The sequence below is a fragment of the Schistocerca gregaria genome, chromosome 2 (assembly GCF_023897955.1).
Source record: "Schistocerca gregaria isolate iqSchGreg1 chromosome 2, iqSchGreg1.2, whole genome shotgun sequence".
Taxonomy (NCBI): Eukaryota; Metazoa; Arthropoda; class Insecta; order Orthoptera; family Acrididae; genus Schistocerca; species Schistocerca gregaria.
In genome coordinates this window covers 60,333,094-60,347,539 of record NC_064921.1, presented here as the reverse complement: position 1 = coordinate 60,347,539, position 14,446 = coordinate 60,333,094, and the positions used below count along the sequence as shown (strand labels likewise).

At 37.7% G+C, this 14,446-nt stretch overlaps 1 protein-coding gene across 6 annotated transcripts in view; it reads right to left on the bottom strand.

Annotated features, from left to right (window-relative positions):
* Positions 1-14,446, bottom strand: part of LOC126336313 (E3 ubiquitin-protein ligase UBR5) — a 322,944-nt gene that overhangs the window by 27,544 nt on the left and 280,954 nt on the right. For all 6 annotated transcript variants that reach the window (XM_049999857.1, XM_049999858.1, XM_049999854.1 and 3 more), the window contains exons 41-42: positions 12,244-12,574; positions 9,758-9,956 (exon numbers count right to left, since the gene is read on the bottom strand). In XM_049999857.1, the coding sequence (XP_049855814.1) occupies positions 9,758-9,956; positions 12,244-12,574 (530 nt within the window). The remainder of the gene's footprint in view (positions 1-9,757; positions 9,957-12,243; positions 12,575-14,446) is intronic.

The window sequence follows — 14,446 nt, the reverse complement described above, 5'->3', positions numbered from 1 at the left end:
CTGAGCCTAATTCAAAAAATTTTCTATAAATTAAATTTTAATGCAACCTACTGTCTTAGTTTAAAGTAATACCTATGCATTACTTTTAGGTTGAAAGCATGAATGAAAACTCCAGCACTGACCCAATTCCTGCAGTATGCTTTTGTAGGAAATAAAGTCGATTTATCAGCTTGCAGTAACAGAAAAGTAAAATTAAGAAGTAAAATAAAATTGTTGCACGTAAAAGTCTGATATTTACAGAACAAAGTAGCTTCATTACCAGCTGAAGCTAAAAGCAGTTGCAGTTTACAGCTTACATATGTGAACAATAATGAATTTAAAAGCTTATGAGTTAAGTTTGAAGTTAAATATTTACCACAGGTTCTTTCATCAGCGTTTCCTGTCAAAAAAGTTTATCCTTACTTGGTTAAATTACTACTGTTTCATAAGAATGTACATTTCAAGCCTTAGTAATAAGCAGCTATTGTTTTGGTATTTACTTGGTTTCAATATGGCGTCGAGCACAATGCTCTACTTCATATAAGCTAAAGGAGCAATTCTCTGCTTTTCTTTCTGTATACTGTCTATTCTGTGACAATACTGTGCCAACCTCAACAAGCAACTGCATGGTTGCCGTTCCCGAATGCTTTGTGTTGTAAGTTGCTCGTCGTTTTGGAATGACAGGATGTATATGCTGTGTGTGTGAGAGAGAGAGAGAGGGAGAGGGAGAGAGAGGGAGAGGGAGAGCGGGAGGGGGAGCGGGAGGGGGAGCGGGAGGGGGAGCGGGAGGGGGAGCGGGAGGGGGAGCGGGAGGGTGCGCTATGACTGAGAATACTGTTTAAAAAAACTGTGCATTAGAAGCAATCAACACAAGTAATTCATTAACGATAATGATTTGGAAAAAAATTAAGTAATTTTACATTTCATTTTAAGAATGTTTTACGGACATTTTATTTTTACAATGCTTTCATTGACATTTTGCTTTTACAGCATTTCCAGTGACACCTAGTTTGGCAACTGTTCCACTGAACCTTAAAATAAATTAAGCTTGGCATAGAGTCGTCTTGCAACTTTACCTTACACTCAAAAAGATTCAGATTTACATACAGTAAACAATTAATACTGGGTGATTTCATCTCAAATCATACAGGACATGACAACTCCTGGTCGTGAATTTCTCTGGAAAAAATCTATTGTAAGTAACTCTTAAAACAGTAGAGCACAAAAAAATATAATAAACTAAAAGTACTGGAGACCTGGCAGATGTTTTGCACTAAAGCTGAAATCCGCACACTTATGGCCTTCCTTTAACTTACAAATGTAAGATGAAAAGACGAAATTTAAGTTAATTTTTCCACTTAAATTTTTTTTCTTCTTTCTAATTTGGGAAGTCATAGAACATTACATTTTCTGTCATATTAGCAGATACTACATAAGTATTATAAACAGTATCTTCTCTGCTCCAGCTATCTGCATTATGTAAATATATATTATTAAAAATGTATTATTATTAATTTTTATAGATTATTTACTTGAGAATTACACAAAATACTGTTTGGTTAATATGTTAGCAGTCAGTGCATACCAAGTGGACAATATTTTCCAGTGTAAAGTATTAAAAATTTCTCAGCACTCTGTACATTTCGTATCACTTAATTTCTAGTGCAAAATATGAATGTTGGCAACACCGTTTCCAGTGCTCTTCTGTTTAAACCAAACGAGTGAGAGCTTGCACATTAACCATTCTGCATCAATTTTTGTGTTTGGTTTGAACTTCTTGTTAGACACAATGTCAGTGAGAAAATACGGTGGTGAAAGAGTGAAGGGTGTGAACTCTGAAAGAAGATGGTGTTTAAGAAAAGTGAAAAGCACTTCACTTCACAGTTGTTGGAAATCTGTCAGAGGTATTGCAGAAATATCTTGATCCTCAAGTAGCAGTATTAGCATCATATTCATGGTACAGGAATTGCTACACCCATTACAAGAAGAAATTTACTGACAATGCAACTGAATGATCACCATCACCCAAATGTGAAACTGAAGAAGGCAGTGCAGATGTTTATTCCTGGGTGTGAAACAGTTAACCCATTAAGTACCAGCGTCCTATTTTGAGAACAGAGCACAAATTTCTTTATAAATACACAATAAATTATTAATTTGCTACTATTACTATTCTACACCATTTGTTGATGCTTTTTATAGCAAATGTATGCTTACAGGAAATTAAAAGCAATAAATCCTACCATTAATTGATTATTGAATACTAGGCACACTTTGCGTTATTACAGGTATTTACTTTAGCAACAATTTAGTAATATTTGAATTATGTGGCTGAGATCTTTTGAGATTATTTATAGTCAACAATGTGTCTTTTAAACTACTTGGATTGTTAGCTCAATTGGAGTTATATTTATTATTTTCCATTGTTATAAAAATTGGTGTACGCGAAATAAGACATTGGGACTTGGTGTTATCATTTCAGTTATTTGTATTGCTGCACGTTCCAATATGAAACTCTGCTACTGCTGACGTATTTTCTTTTTAGAACATGACAATTTTACCAGATTTTGTTGCTGATGTAAGTAACGGCCCCTCATATACATTATATATTAAAAACAAAGATTCCAAGACTTACCAAGCGGGAAAGCGCCGGTAGATAGGCACAATGAATAAAACACACAAACACACACACAGAATTTCGAGCTTTCACAACCGGTGGGTGCTTCGTCAGGAAAGAGGGAAGGAAAAGGAAAGATGAAAAGATGTGGGTTGTAAGGGAGAGGATAAGGAGTCATTCCAATCCCGGGAGCGAAAGACTTACCTTAGGGGGAAAAAAGGATAGGTATATACTCACGCACACACACATACACGCAAATCCATCCATACATACACAGACACAAGCGGACATATTTAAAGGCAAAGAGTACGGGCAGAGATGTAGGTCAAGGCGGAAGTGTGGAGGCAAAGATGATGTTGAATGACAGGTGAGGTATGAGTGGCGGCAACTTGAAATTAGCGGAGATTGAGGCCTGGTGGATAACGAGAAGAGAGGATATATTGAAGGGCAAGTTCCCATCTCCGGAGTTCGGATAGGTTGATGGTGGGAAGTATCCAGATAACCCGGACGGTGTTAACACTGTGCCAAGATGTGCTGGCCGTGCACCAAGGCATGTTTAGCCACAGAGTGATCCTCATTACCAACAAACACTGTCTGCCTGTGTCCATTCATGCGAATGGACACTTTGTTGCTCGTCATTCCCACATAGAAAGCGTCACAGTGTAGGCAGGTCAGTTGGTAAATCATGTTGGTGGTTTCACACATGGCTCTGCCTTTGATCGTGTACACCTTCCGGGTTACAGGACTGGAGTAGGTGGTGGTGGGAGGGTGCATAGGACAGGTTTTACACCGGGGGCGGTAACAGGGGTAGGAGCCAGAGGGCAGGGAAGGTGGTGCTGTGCTAGCTTCTTCATCTCCCAGTACCTACCGCAACCTACATCCTTCTGAATCTCCTTAGTGTATTCATCCCTTTGTCTCCCTCTACAATTTTTACCCTCCACTCTTCCCTCCAGTACTAAATTGGTGATCCCTTGCTTCAGAACATGTCTTACCAATCTATCCCTTCTTTTTGTCAGGTTGTGCCACAAATTTCTCTTCTTCCCAATTCTATTCAGTACCACCTCATTAGTTATGTGATCTGCCCATCTAGTCTTCAGCATTCTTCTGTAACACCACATTTTGAAAATTTCTATTCTCTTCCTGTCCAAACTATTTATTGTCCATGTTTCACTTCCATAGATGGCTACACTCCACACAAATACTTTCAGAGACGACTTCCTGATACTTAAATCTATACTTGACGTTAACAGATGTCTCTTCTTCAGAAACGCTTTCCTTGCCATTGGCAGTCTACATTTTATATCCTCTTTACTTATTTTGCTTCCCAAATAACAAAACTCATCTACTTTAAGTGTCTCATTTCCTAATCTAATTCCCTCAGCATCACATTCCATTATCCTTATTTTGCTTTTGTTGGTGTTCATCTTACATCCTCCTTTCAAGACACTGTCCATTCAATTTGGCTGCTCTTCCAGGTCCTTTGCTGTCTCCGACAGAATTCAGTCGATGAGTGCAGGAACCACTTCAGTTACAAAAATGCGAAAAATTATTTTCGATAAAAAGATGCTTAGAAAGCCAAGAAGTGTGTTGAGTCCAAGAACCACGTCAGTCTGTTGAGTGGATCTGTAGATACAGGGTGTCTTTTTCGAACGCTGAGTGCAGAAATGACATGACTCAGAATTTGACGTGGTTTCTGTTCCCACCGCTAGATCGCATGACTAGTCTTGCCCCTTTTACTGAGAAAGTGCCATGTGTTTACCAGCCTAAACAGCTGCTCTTATCGAAGTCATTGTTTTGTTGATTGTTTTCAGCATATTCCAAACTCATGCTTAACATTTCCTGTTCTATGTTCAATATATCCGTGAGTACCACAAGCAGTGAAACTGATTATTAAACAGCTCCTAAGAAGACGAGGAGAAATGAAGAAAAACATTGAAGAAATGTCATTAGAACCTCTAAAGTTCAAGGTGTTCTTACTATACGGAGGAGGAAGCAAAATGATATGTAACAAAGCATTTATTTCATTCTACGGCATTACTGAGGGGAGGTTTCGAAGGCTTACTGATCTCCTAATAGAGGTAAATCAGCTGCAGATAAACAAGGTAAAAATCTCAAGAAGAACATGATTTCTGCCAAAGTTTGTTCTAAAATACATGAGCATATTTCATCATTCCCCACCAAGATTACCCACTATGGCACCAAAGATAACTAGTATCTTGATGCCTGCCTTGATGTTTTTTTTTTTTTTAAAAATTCCTTTTTTAAAGAAAAGTACCCTCATTTGGAAGTAAAATATGAGTTTTATCTTATATATTTTCATGACAACTTTTCATTACGGTTCGGACATCCACAGGTACATACCAGCATAAACTGTGAAGAACTTTACGTGAAAATCGAGAACTACTCTAATGGTGATGCAGCTAAAGGGGCTCAACTTGCTATCCACAAAATACGAGCCAAGATATTTTACAATAAACTTCAAATTGTCGCCAAGTTATGTGCGGAATGTGAAGACACAGTCACACTTTCATTTGATTTTATGCAAAATCTCCCCTTTCCAGCGATCCCAGTTCAGGATATTTTTTACTTGAGGCAACTTTGGGTGAAATTTTTAGGATAAAAAAATCTAAAAACTATGACATCTGAAATAATCCTGTAGCTCACAAAGGAGCCAATGAGATACACAGCTGCTATTGAAATACACTGACACTAATATTATATCAAATGTTAAAAATCTGTATTTCTTTTCCAATGGCACCTGCAGGCAGAATTGCAATCACACCATGATAAGAGTTTGCCTTGCTCTTACAGATACAGGATGTTTTGAACAAATTTTTCATTACTTTCCGGTTCAAATGCATTCATATCTTCCAAATGATCAAGATTTTGGTACTATCAGGAGGATGATACGCAAAAATGATCGGATATATATACTCCTGATGAATATGAAGAGTTGTGTACTCAGTCCAGTAACAACTTTCACATCACCAAGCTACTCACCATGACATAAAAAATTTTGATTATTGGTAGAAGGAATATTACACAAAAAGCCCATTAGCCAGAGAATGTCTAGGGAGGAGTGTTCCAAAAGAAGGAAAATTCAAGTTTGCTCCCACTCGATAATAACTCTAAAGAAAAAGGGGTAATCGTAGCATACACTTCCATTGATGGATTACAAAAGCACAGCTATCAGCTGTTGAAACCTGCTTCCTTGAAAAAGAGATATTGATTTTCCTTCAAGTATTGTAGCCTACCCATCAGGGAAAGTTCCAATCAACATCAAGAAAATGGAAGACACCAAGAAGACAATAATTCATATTCCCAAAAACTTTAAAGTTTTTTATGATTAACTATTTACCTGCCCACACTTTTGCACATGACAACGATACAATGGTTGAGAAGGATCTGTTTAAGAGCGATTTACTTTGTTGTATTCCTGTTTTCTGATAACTTTGCAATACTTTAACTTTAAATTAACAATTACCTTTTTCCAAGTTTTCAGCTGTCTGTAAAACCTAGTTGAGTGCAGAAACAGTGCAAGTCCGGATCAAATTTTAAATTTTCCTCAGCCTAATTTAAGTCGAAATTGGGAAATTTTTGCATCACAGCAACATAAATACAAGTTATGACCGGGGGGGGGGGGGGGGGGGGGGGGGGGGAGTTAAAATATTTGATAATTTGGAGGAATTATGAGTCTTTTTCTCTCTCCTGAAAAATTTACAATTTGTGACTGAAGCTGTTTCTGCACTCACCGATTCATTTACAATGTAATCGGCAAACCTTGATTTCTTCTCCATGGATTTTAATTCCTACTCCAAATTTTTCGTTTGTTTCCTTTACTGCTTCCTCAATATACAGATTGAACAACATTGGGGATAGGCTACAACCCTGTCTTGCTCCCTTCTCAACCACTGCTTCCCTTTCATGCCCCTTGACTCTTATAACTGCCATCTGGTCTCTGTACAAATTGTAAATAGCCTTTCGCTCCCTGTATTTTATCCCTGTCACATTCAGAATTTTAAAGAGAGTATTCCAGTCGACATTGTCAAAAGCTTTCTCTAAGTCTACAAATGCTAAAAACATAGGTTTGCCTTTCCTTAATCTATCTTCTAAGACACGTTGTAGGGTCAGTATTGCCTCGCATTTTCTAACATTTCTTCAGAATCCAAACAGATCTTCCCCAAGGTCGGCTTCTACCAGTTTTTCCATTTGTCGGTAAAGAATTCATGTTAGTATTTTGCAACTGTGACTTACTAAACTGATAGTTCAGTAATTTTCGCACCTGTGTTGCAAATTAAGTTGCTTTATGTACTTCCTCAGTAGCATATTCTGTGCTTGTACTGAGTCATATTATTCTTTCAGCTTCTTTTTGACTTCAAAGATCACAACTGTGATCATCATAAACAGGGGTATCAAAACAATAAAATTTCACCAGGAGACTTTAATAAAGTTTACTACACAAAAAACAAAAATTATATGGATCTCTTGTTAGTGTCTACAGACTTAATCAATGCTAGGAATTTATGAGGCTGATTTTAACTCGTTGGCCTTCTCTTTAATGTTCTGACCACCGTCGAAATGGCATCCGTGTTGAAGTTGGTTGCCACAAGGAGAGCTGTAACTCTTGTGCCAGTTACTCTATGTAATTTCAATTCGTTGCTTCCGAAGCACTGAGATCGACTATCCCCATGAACTATTATGCGAACAGGTAGCATCCACAGTCATTTGTCCTCAAAATAGTAATGGTAACAAAAATGTTATTAAAACAGTAAACACCTCCAACCCACTGGCCCTAAAGTAAATACTAACACAGCCCTCCACATTTCCTACCAAAATGTACAATCAATAAGAAATAAGCTCTTGGAAATCCATTTGTACTGTCTCAATCAACTAAAAAATGTATGTGTAATAAGCCTCTAAAAGTAAAAAAGTGATATGAATTGCTCCTTTAAGTTTAATGTAAGCAGCAATATTTTGATCCAAGTATCATCGCATCAGGGGACAGCTAAAAAACACCAAGTTAACTGCCTCCATCCTGTCTAGAACAGCATACTCTCATTATTGCGAAGTATAAATCTCTTCTGTTTGGAGTCACTCTTCCAGTCCTGTGCAACACTCATCCACACCTCAAAATAATTACCGCATTTCACAGACTATAAGAAGCTATGAATTATAAGACACACCTTAACTTCTAAGCAATTTTTAATAACTTTTTTTTTATCAATAGACTGCTAAGCCAGACTAAAAAAATTCTTCCTGTATAAAACTGAACTGGCCTTTAAAATCCCTGAAAATCATCATCTCAACTTTCTTTTTTTCTTCTTCTTCTTCTTCATTGTCCTTTTAATATATAAAAAACAGCCTTCACTGCCACCAAGAGTGTTACTTACGCTAGACCAAGACTGTTTTATCCCCTGACACACTTGTTTGATTGTAGGTTGTTTTAAAGCTCACTTCGGCACGAATTCATGTTGGGTCTCATTTATCTTCCATCACCCATTTGTTCCATTCCACTCTCATATACATTTTAAATGGTTTCGTCGCATCAGTGCACTGCTGCTGCCAGTTGAATCCAATGTTGCCAGATGGAGAGAGGTTCCACAGAATCGAATATATGGAGATTTTTAAGATTGGCGGGAATATTAGATCAAACACTGGAGACTCTCATATTAATTTCGAGTAACAAACGCACCTGAATTTTGGAGGCAATTTTTTGAAGAAAAAAGTGTGTCTCATAGTTCATAAAAAACGACACAAATTATATACAATATTAATACAAATCCATTTTTAAGTAGCCAGTAATTGTTAACGAATAGAGCTACCCATTTATTTTACACCATATTTTTACATAATTACCTATGAACTTAGTTTTACGCATTAACCTATCTTAGGAGGCCATGCACAGTATGTGGCATGTGGGGCATCAGCAAATGTGGCAATCGGTGATGATTGTGTCTATATTGTGAATACAGAGTAAATTAATCAAGACTTCGACTCAACGATTTACAATTATTGTTTTGATATTTATCTATTTTGTCTAGGTCACTTACTTGTATTTAAATTTCATACTCTATAATTTTTAGATCCATCCTGTTTTTATTTTATTTACTTAGCAGTCCCCCACCGCGATGTTACTTGGATCACAATATTATTACTAATATTAAACTTAAATGGACAATAGGTATTATTTCTTTACTTTTTAGAGGCTTTTTTTGTGTATTTTTCGGAAAAGACATATTATTTCTTTACTTTTTAGAGGTTTTTAAAGCTTTTTAAATATTATATTTTACTAGTAGACATAGTATGATTGACACTATCCCCACATTAGCACAAATACTTTCTGGGATGAAACCTGAGGTTGCGATGCTTTTTCACTTATATGATTTACGTGTATCTTTCTTATAATTCACATGCGTATATTCACTGACTATGTTATAGTGTGTATCAGTGGTACAGCAAATAATTGGTTCAAATCCTATCTCAGCAACCAAAAGCAAATGGTCGGTATAACAAGATCAATATCTACAAAAATTTATTCAAAAATAGCCCTTATAAGCTATGGAATCCCACAAGGCTCAGTATTGGGAGCTATCCTCTTCCCACTCTATCAGTGACCTTCCTCTAAGTCTTCTTAATACATCACCCCTGTGTTCTTTGTAGATGACACAAACTTGTTTCTCCAGGCAGAGTCAGCTCTGCAACTGAAGCTCGAAATTAATGACACAGCTGGAAGACTTCTCTCATGGACCTACTACAATAATTTACTTTTAAACACAAACAAGACGCTCATATGCCCTTCCACCCATCCCAAAATGATTCTGACTATATGGACCTCCATGCAGATTGATGGCAAACAAATTGAACTAGTAACAGAAACAAAGTTTATAGGAGTCTGGACTGACAGTTCACTCCAGTGAGACCATCACGAGGCAAAACTGTAAAACAAGCTTGGTAGACTTTGGTATGCTTTCAGAATTCTCACGCTACCAGTGATACAAAAAAAAAATTGCTATTATGGGCTTGTGGACTCAATAATAGCATATGGCATCACTCTTTAGATAGTTACTCAAAGAAAAATTTCCATCAGGTAAAAAGTAATAATAAATAATAACAGAGCTAATAATTGATAAGAGTCAAACAACGGTGTTAACGCAGAATTACCTGCCAACATTCCGGAAAGCATTCTGTCTTTCAAAGCTGGCTTTTCCTTGTCTAGGTGAATAAAAACCTCTTTTCCCAGGGCTGTAGAAAAGCGGCGCATTGTCTTCACTCTCCTCTGCTGCCTCTTCTGCATCTGCATTTCGCGAAGTTCCACTAGAAGGCTTCTTTCCACGCTCAGAAAGGCTGAAGACATCTAAATCTAGAAAGTTCAATAAGAAAAACCCAGTTAGAATGATACTAACAAACAATGTTATAAAAGATACACAGCTGTTAAGTGTAAATGGCTCGAGAGATATGTAGTAAAAGTAAAATTGTATTTAATACAATCGTGTGTGTGTGTGTGTGTGTGTGTGTGTGTGTGTGTGTGTGTGTGTGTGTGTGCGCGCGCGCACGCGCGTGAGTGCTGCTGTAATCTATTACATTATTTCTGTCCTCCTGAAGATACATGTTGCACTGATTTAAGAGTACAGTATGGTGCCAACATGAGACTGTTGATGTAGGAGTCAAATTTCATGACACAATTACATCTTACAAATATGAAGTTCATAGCAAACACTGCTAATAAAATTTGAATTATGCTGTATTTCTTTCCAACTATTTGAAACAATGGCTATTTCTATGGACAACAGATTTCTGCCGTTTACTTCAATCTTTTTTTATAATCTGGATGCTGTAAATGGGCTGAAATGAAGCAGGATGTGTTACTCCCTCATTCACAGCACTTCTCTATATTCTCAGCCACTAGGCAGAAAAAGAAAAAAATGAAAATTATGTCTTTTGTGACTGTGTAGATCTGTAGATAATGGCCATCATCTTGTTATGAAAAGAAACAAAACCAAAGGAATATTGCAAATCACAAGGACGGTATTAAAGGAAAACTGAGGCTTTAAATTATCAACTAATGTTACCAGTGTAGTTTTCTTTACAAATTCCTATAAGTTTTCTAAAAGCACATGAGTTGATACTGTTGAAACGCGAGTTAAATACAAGAGGAAGTAAAAATACATATAAAGAAGATGCAATATACTGATAAGATTTTATACACTGGCCTTACACACACACACACACACACACACACACACACACACACACACACACACACACACACACCTTCCTGTTTCGTTTGAAATTCAAATTCTTCTATAAACTTTGTTTCTGTTACTACTTTGATTGCAGAGCTGAGTCTATCTGGAAAAAGAGGCTTGTGTCATCTGCAAACAACGGAACAGAAGTATTTGGGAGACTTTGTTCAAATGGCTCTGAGCACTATGTGACTGAACATCTGAGGTCATCAGTCCCCTATAACTTAAAACTACTTAAACCTAACTAACCTAAGGACATCACACTCATCCATGCACGAGGCAGGATTCGAAGCTGTGTCATGCGTTTCTGAACTGAAGTGCCTAGAATCGCATGGCCACTGCCTAGAACAGCACGGCCACCACGGCCGGCATTCGGGAGACTTGGAGGAAGGTCACTGATAAAGAGTAGGAAGAGGAGAGGGCCCAATACCAAGCCTTGTGGGACTCCGCAGCTTATCAGAGCTTTGACAGAACAAATTTTTGTAGATACAGGTCTTGTGATATCGACCATTTGACACTGTCACTTATATTTTGACCACTTCTACAATCAAGGTAATGTAGAAATTTGCTAGGCATTCTATTTTAATATGTTATGCTGTGTGTGTGTGTGTGTGTGTGTGTGTTTCCATTGTGTTACTTCTTCATCATGTGGAAGCAGATACTGAATGAAATCATTAGTCCTGTATGGGCCATGAACTGTATGGTATTACACCTGCCAAAGTTCTTAAGAAGATGTCCTTCAAGATGCCACAAAGTTGCTTCCTCCAATTTTTGATAACATTTTTGTAATTTATTTCCTTTCAATGTTCACTGTTTGAAGATACAATGTTCAGATGTTACTCAGCTGTTGATCAAATTGTTATACTGTGAAATTATATTAATATATCAAGATATCAATTTTTTATGTTGACTGTAGAGTTTATACTGCAGTGATGACAAAAATTCCCCTTCACTTTTTTCAGATTTCGCTATCTTCTGAAGGACACTGGTTTCTTAATAAAAATAATGACAGACACACATTCACAGTCACCTGGCAATAGTGAACTCCAGAGAGAACAATCTGAGCAATAATATTCACAATGAAGCCCATGCTGTACTCATACATCATTCAATATGTTGTGAATTCCAAGTATGGCACAGCTACTGTATTTTTCTTTTATTTTATTCTGGGCAAAAGAATTATTTACATTACAAAGTAAACAGTCTACAGAGATGTTAGTAACTGTTCATGAATAGATTCTAGAACACTGAAAACCAAGCAATAGGTTAATTTCACATTTTTAACAACAAAAGTATCCTATTGTATACTTAGCATTAGACTTTGACAACATGTATGGAACAGTTTCTAAAGCAGACACTAATGCTATTCTGATCTCTGTTTACTGGAAGCATGATATTGCTTACCGAGAAGTGCCTCTGAAGCAAGTTGTTCCTGGCTGTGACTTTGTATCAAGTCAACTGCTTCTTCCACTTTGTGCCGAAGTGCTTCTTCGGAAGCAAGAAGCATGAGAAGTTGGGCCGGAGTAAGTTCAAGTAGCATGCCTGTAATCTTTCCAGCAAATGATGGCCTCAAGGCATGCACTTTTGGATACAGTCTCTCACCAAGCTGCTGCTGATGGTGTGTTAGATGGTCATTGCCCCCACTTGCACCTTCTGCTCCCGGTGCAGAAAATGGACGAGCATCATACGACAGAGAACGTCGCGACTCACGACAGCGTAGTGAAGATCGAGGAGCCTGAAAAAATACCCACACGTTTCAGTATGTCTTCACAACTTCACAATAACATAAGAATCCATGTAAATGTTTTCCAATCAAAAGGAGTTACCATAACCAATATTTTACCTCTGGGATAATAAAGTTTTAGAATGTGCAAAGAAAGGCTGAATATGTCTAATTCGTCCTTTGAACACCACCACTTTCCTCCTCCAATCAACAGCTACAGTAATTTTCCTATACAGTGGCGGGAGCAAGAAATTTAACGGGCTAGAACACAACTCTTCAGTTGCGCCTGGTGTTACCAGTTGATAGAACAGTCCACAGGTATACTGCCATATCAAGTTTCCGGTGGCCACAATATTTCGGTGACACATTGTTAGGTGTGCTGCAAACCTGACCTCCTGGGGGTGCACTGTCAACTTAGAAACACCCCCTCCCCCTCGCCCCATTTTGTGTTGTTTAATATGCGATCAATGCCCCTAAATATTCAAAACAGATTAAAATGCTAACACAAATCAGAAACATGCATAATGACAAAATAAATGTTTTGAAAATCGGATGCATAAAAAAAATTAAAAAATTCCCATTACTTTTTGACCACGCCTTGCATGCCTTTCCACTGACCTCCAGCCTTCCAATGTAACAGTCAATGTTTTGGAAGATGGTGGAAAGAGAAGCTTCCAGTCTTTTAATTACACTACAGATAAAGTGGACTCGTGCGCGTCCCTGAGAAATGAGAGAGAACTGCTCTTGTTCTCTGTATACATAAACGATCTGGCGGACAGGGTGAGCAGCAATCTAGACTGTTTTCTGATGGTGCTGTAATGTATGGGAAAGTACCGTCAATGACTGTAGGAGGATACAGGATGACTTTAAATTTCTATTTGGTGTGATGAATGACAGCCTGCTCTGCATATAGAAAAATGTAGGTTAATGTAGATGTTAGAATACAGTATTAGTGGTTGACACGGTCATGTTAATTAGTTAGCTAGACATAACACTGCAGATTAACATGAAATGGAATGGGTGCGTAATGTCAGTAATATGGAAGGCGAAAAGCCAACTTTGGTTTATTGGGAGAATTCTAGGAAAGTGTAGCTCTTCAGTAATAGAGACCACATATAGAATACTTGTATGGAAATCCTTGGACAGAAGATGGCAATCTTTTTTGGCAAAACTACTAAGAAAGTTTAGAGAACTGGCATTCACAGCTGACTGAAGAATGATCCTACAGCCAATAATTTATACCTTGTGCAATAACTGCAACGGCAAGAGAAATTAGGCATCTTGTGGAGTAATACAGACAGTTATTTTTCCCTTGTTCCTTTTTCAAGAGGAATGGGAAAGGGAATGGCTAGTGATGGCATGAACTGTAGGGTGGCTTGTGAAATATGTATATAGATGAAGATATGCTGGAGATGAGGGTACGATTACGGAATGATGGAAAAACTAACAACCCACAACACAGTCGTGAATCTTTCCTCCAAATTCCTTTCCAAAGGCCTTACTTTTTGCCCCACTCCCAAATTCAATCATTCAGAACTTGTGACAGACTTTCTCTGCTTCTCCTGCTCCCTACAGCGTAAACACTTTTTTGCCACCAGCTTGATCAATCACTCTCAACCAAAGACCAATACTGAACCTTGCCTAGCTCTGTTCACTCCTCTATCCAACCGTAATCCACCCCACTACCACCAAACCACCCCTCTGTTAACTTTCCAGAATTTCGTAACCTCGAACCTTGCCTCATTATCATTCCCCAAATCCCTCAACATGCAAACTAACCTTACATCCGCAGAAAGAACTGCAGTCCACCATCTAAAAACTGATCTCAGCCTCATGATCCTACCTGCAGACAAATGCTCCACCGTTGTTTTAAACTGCAAGGAT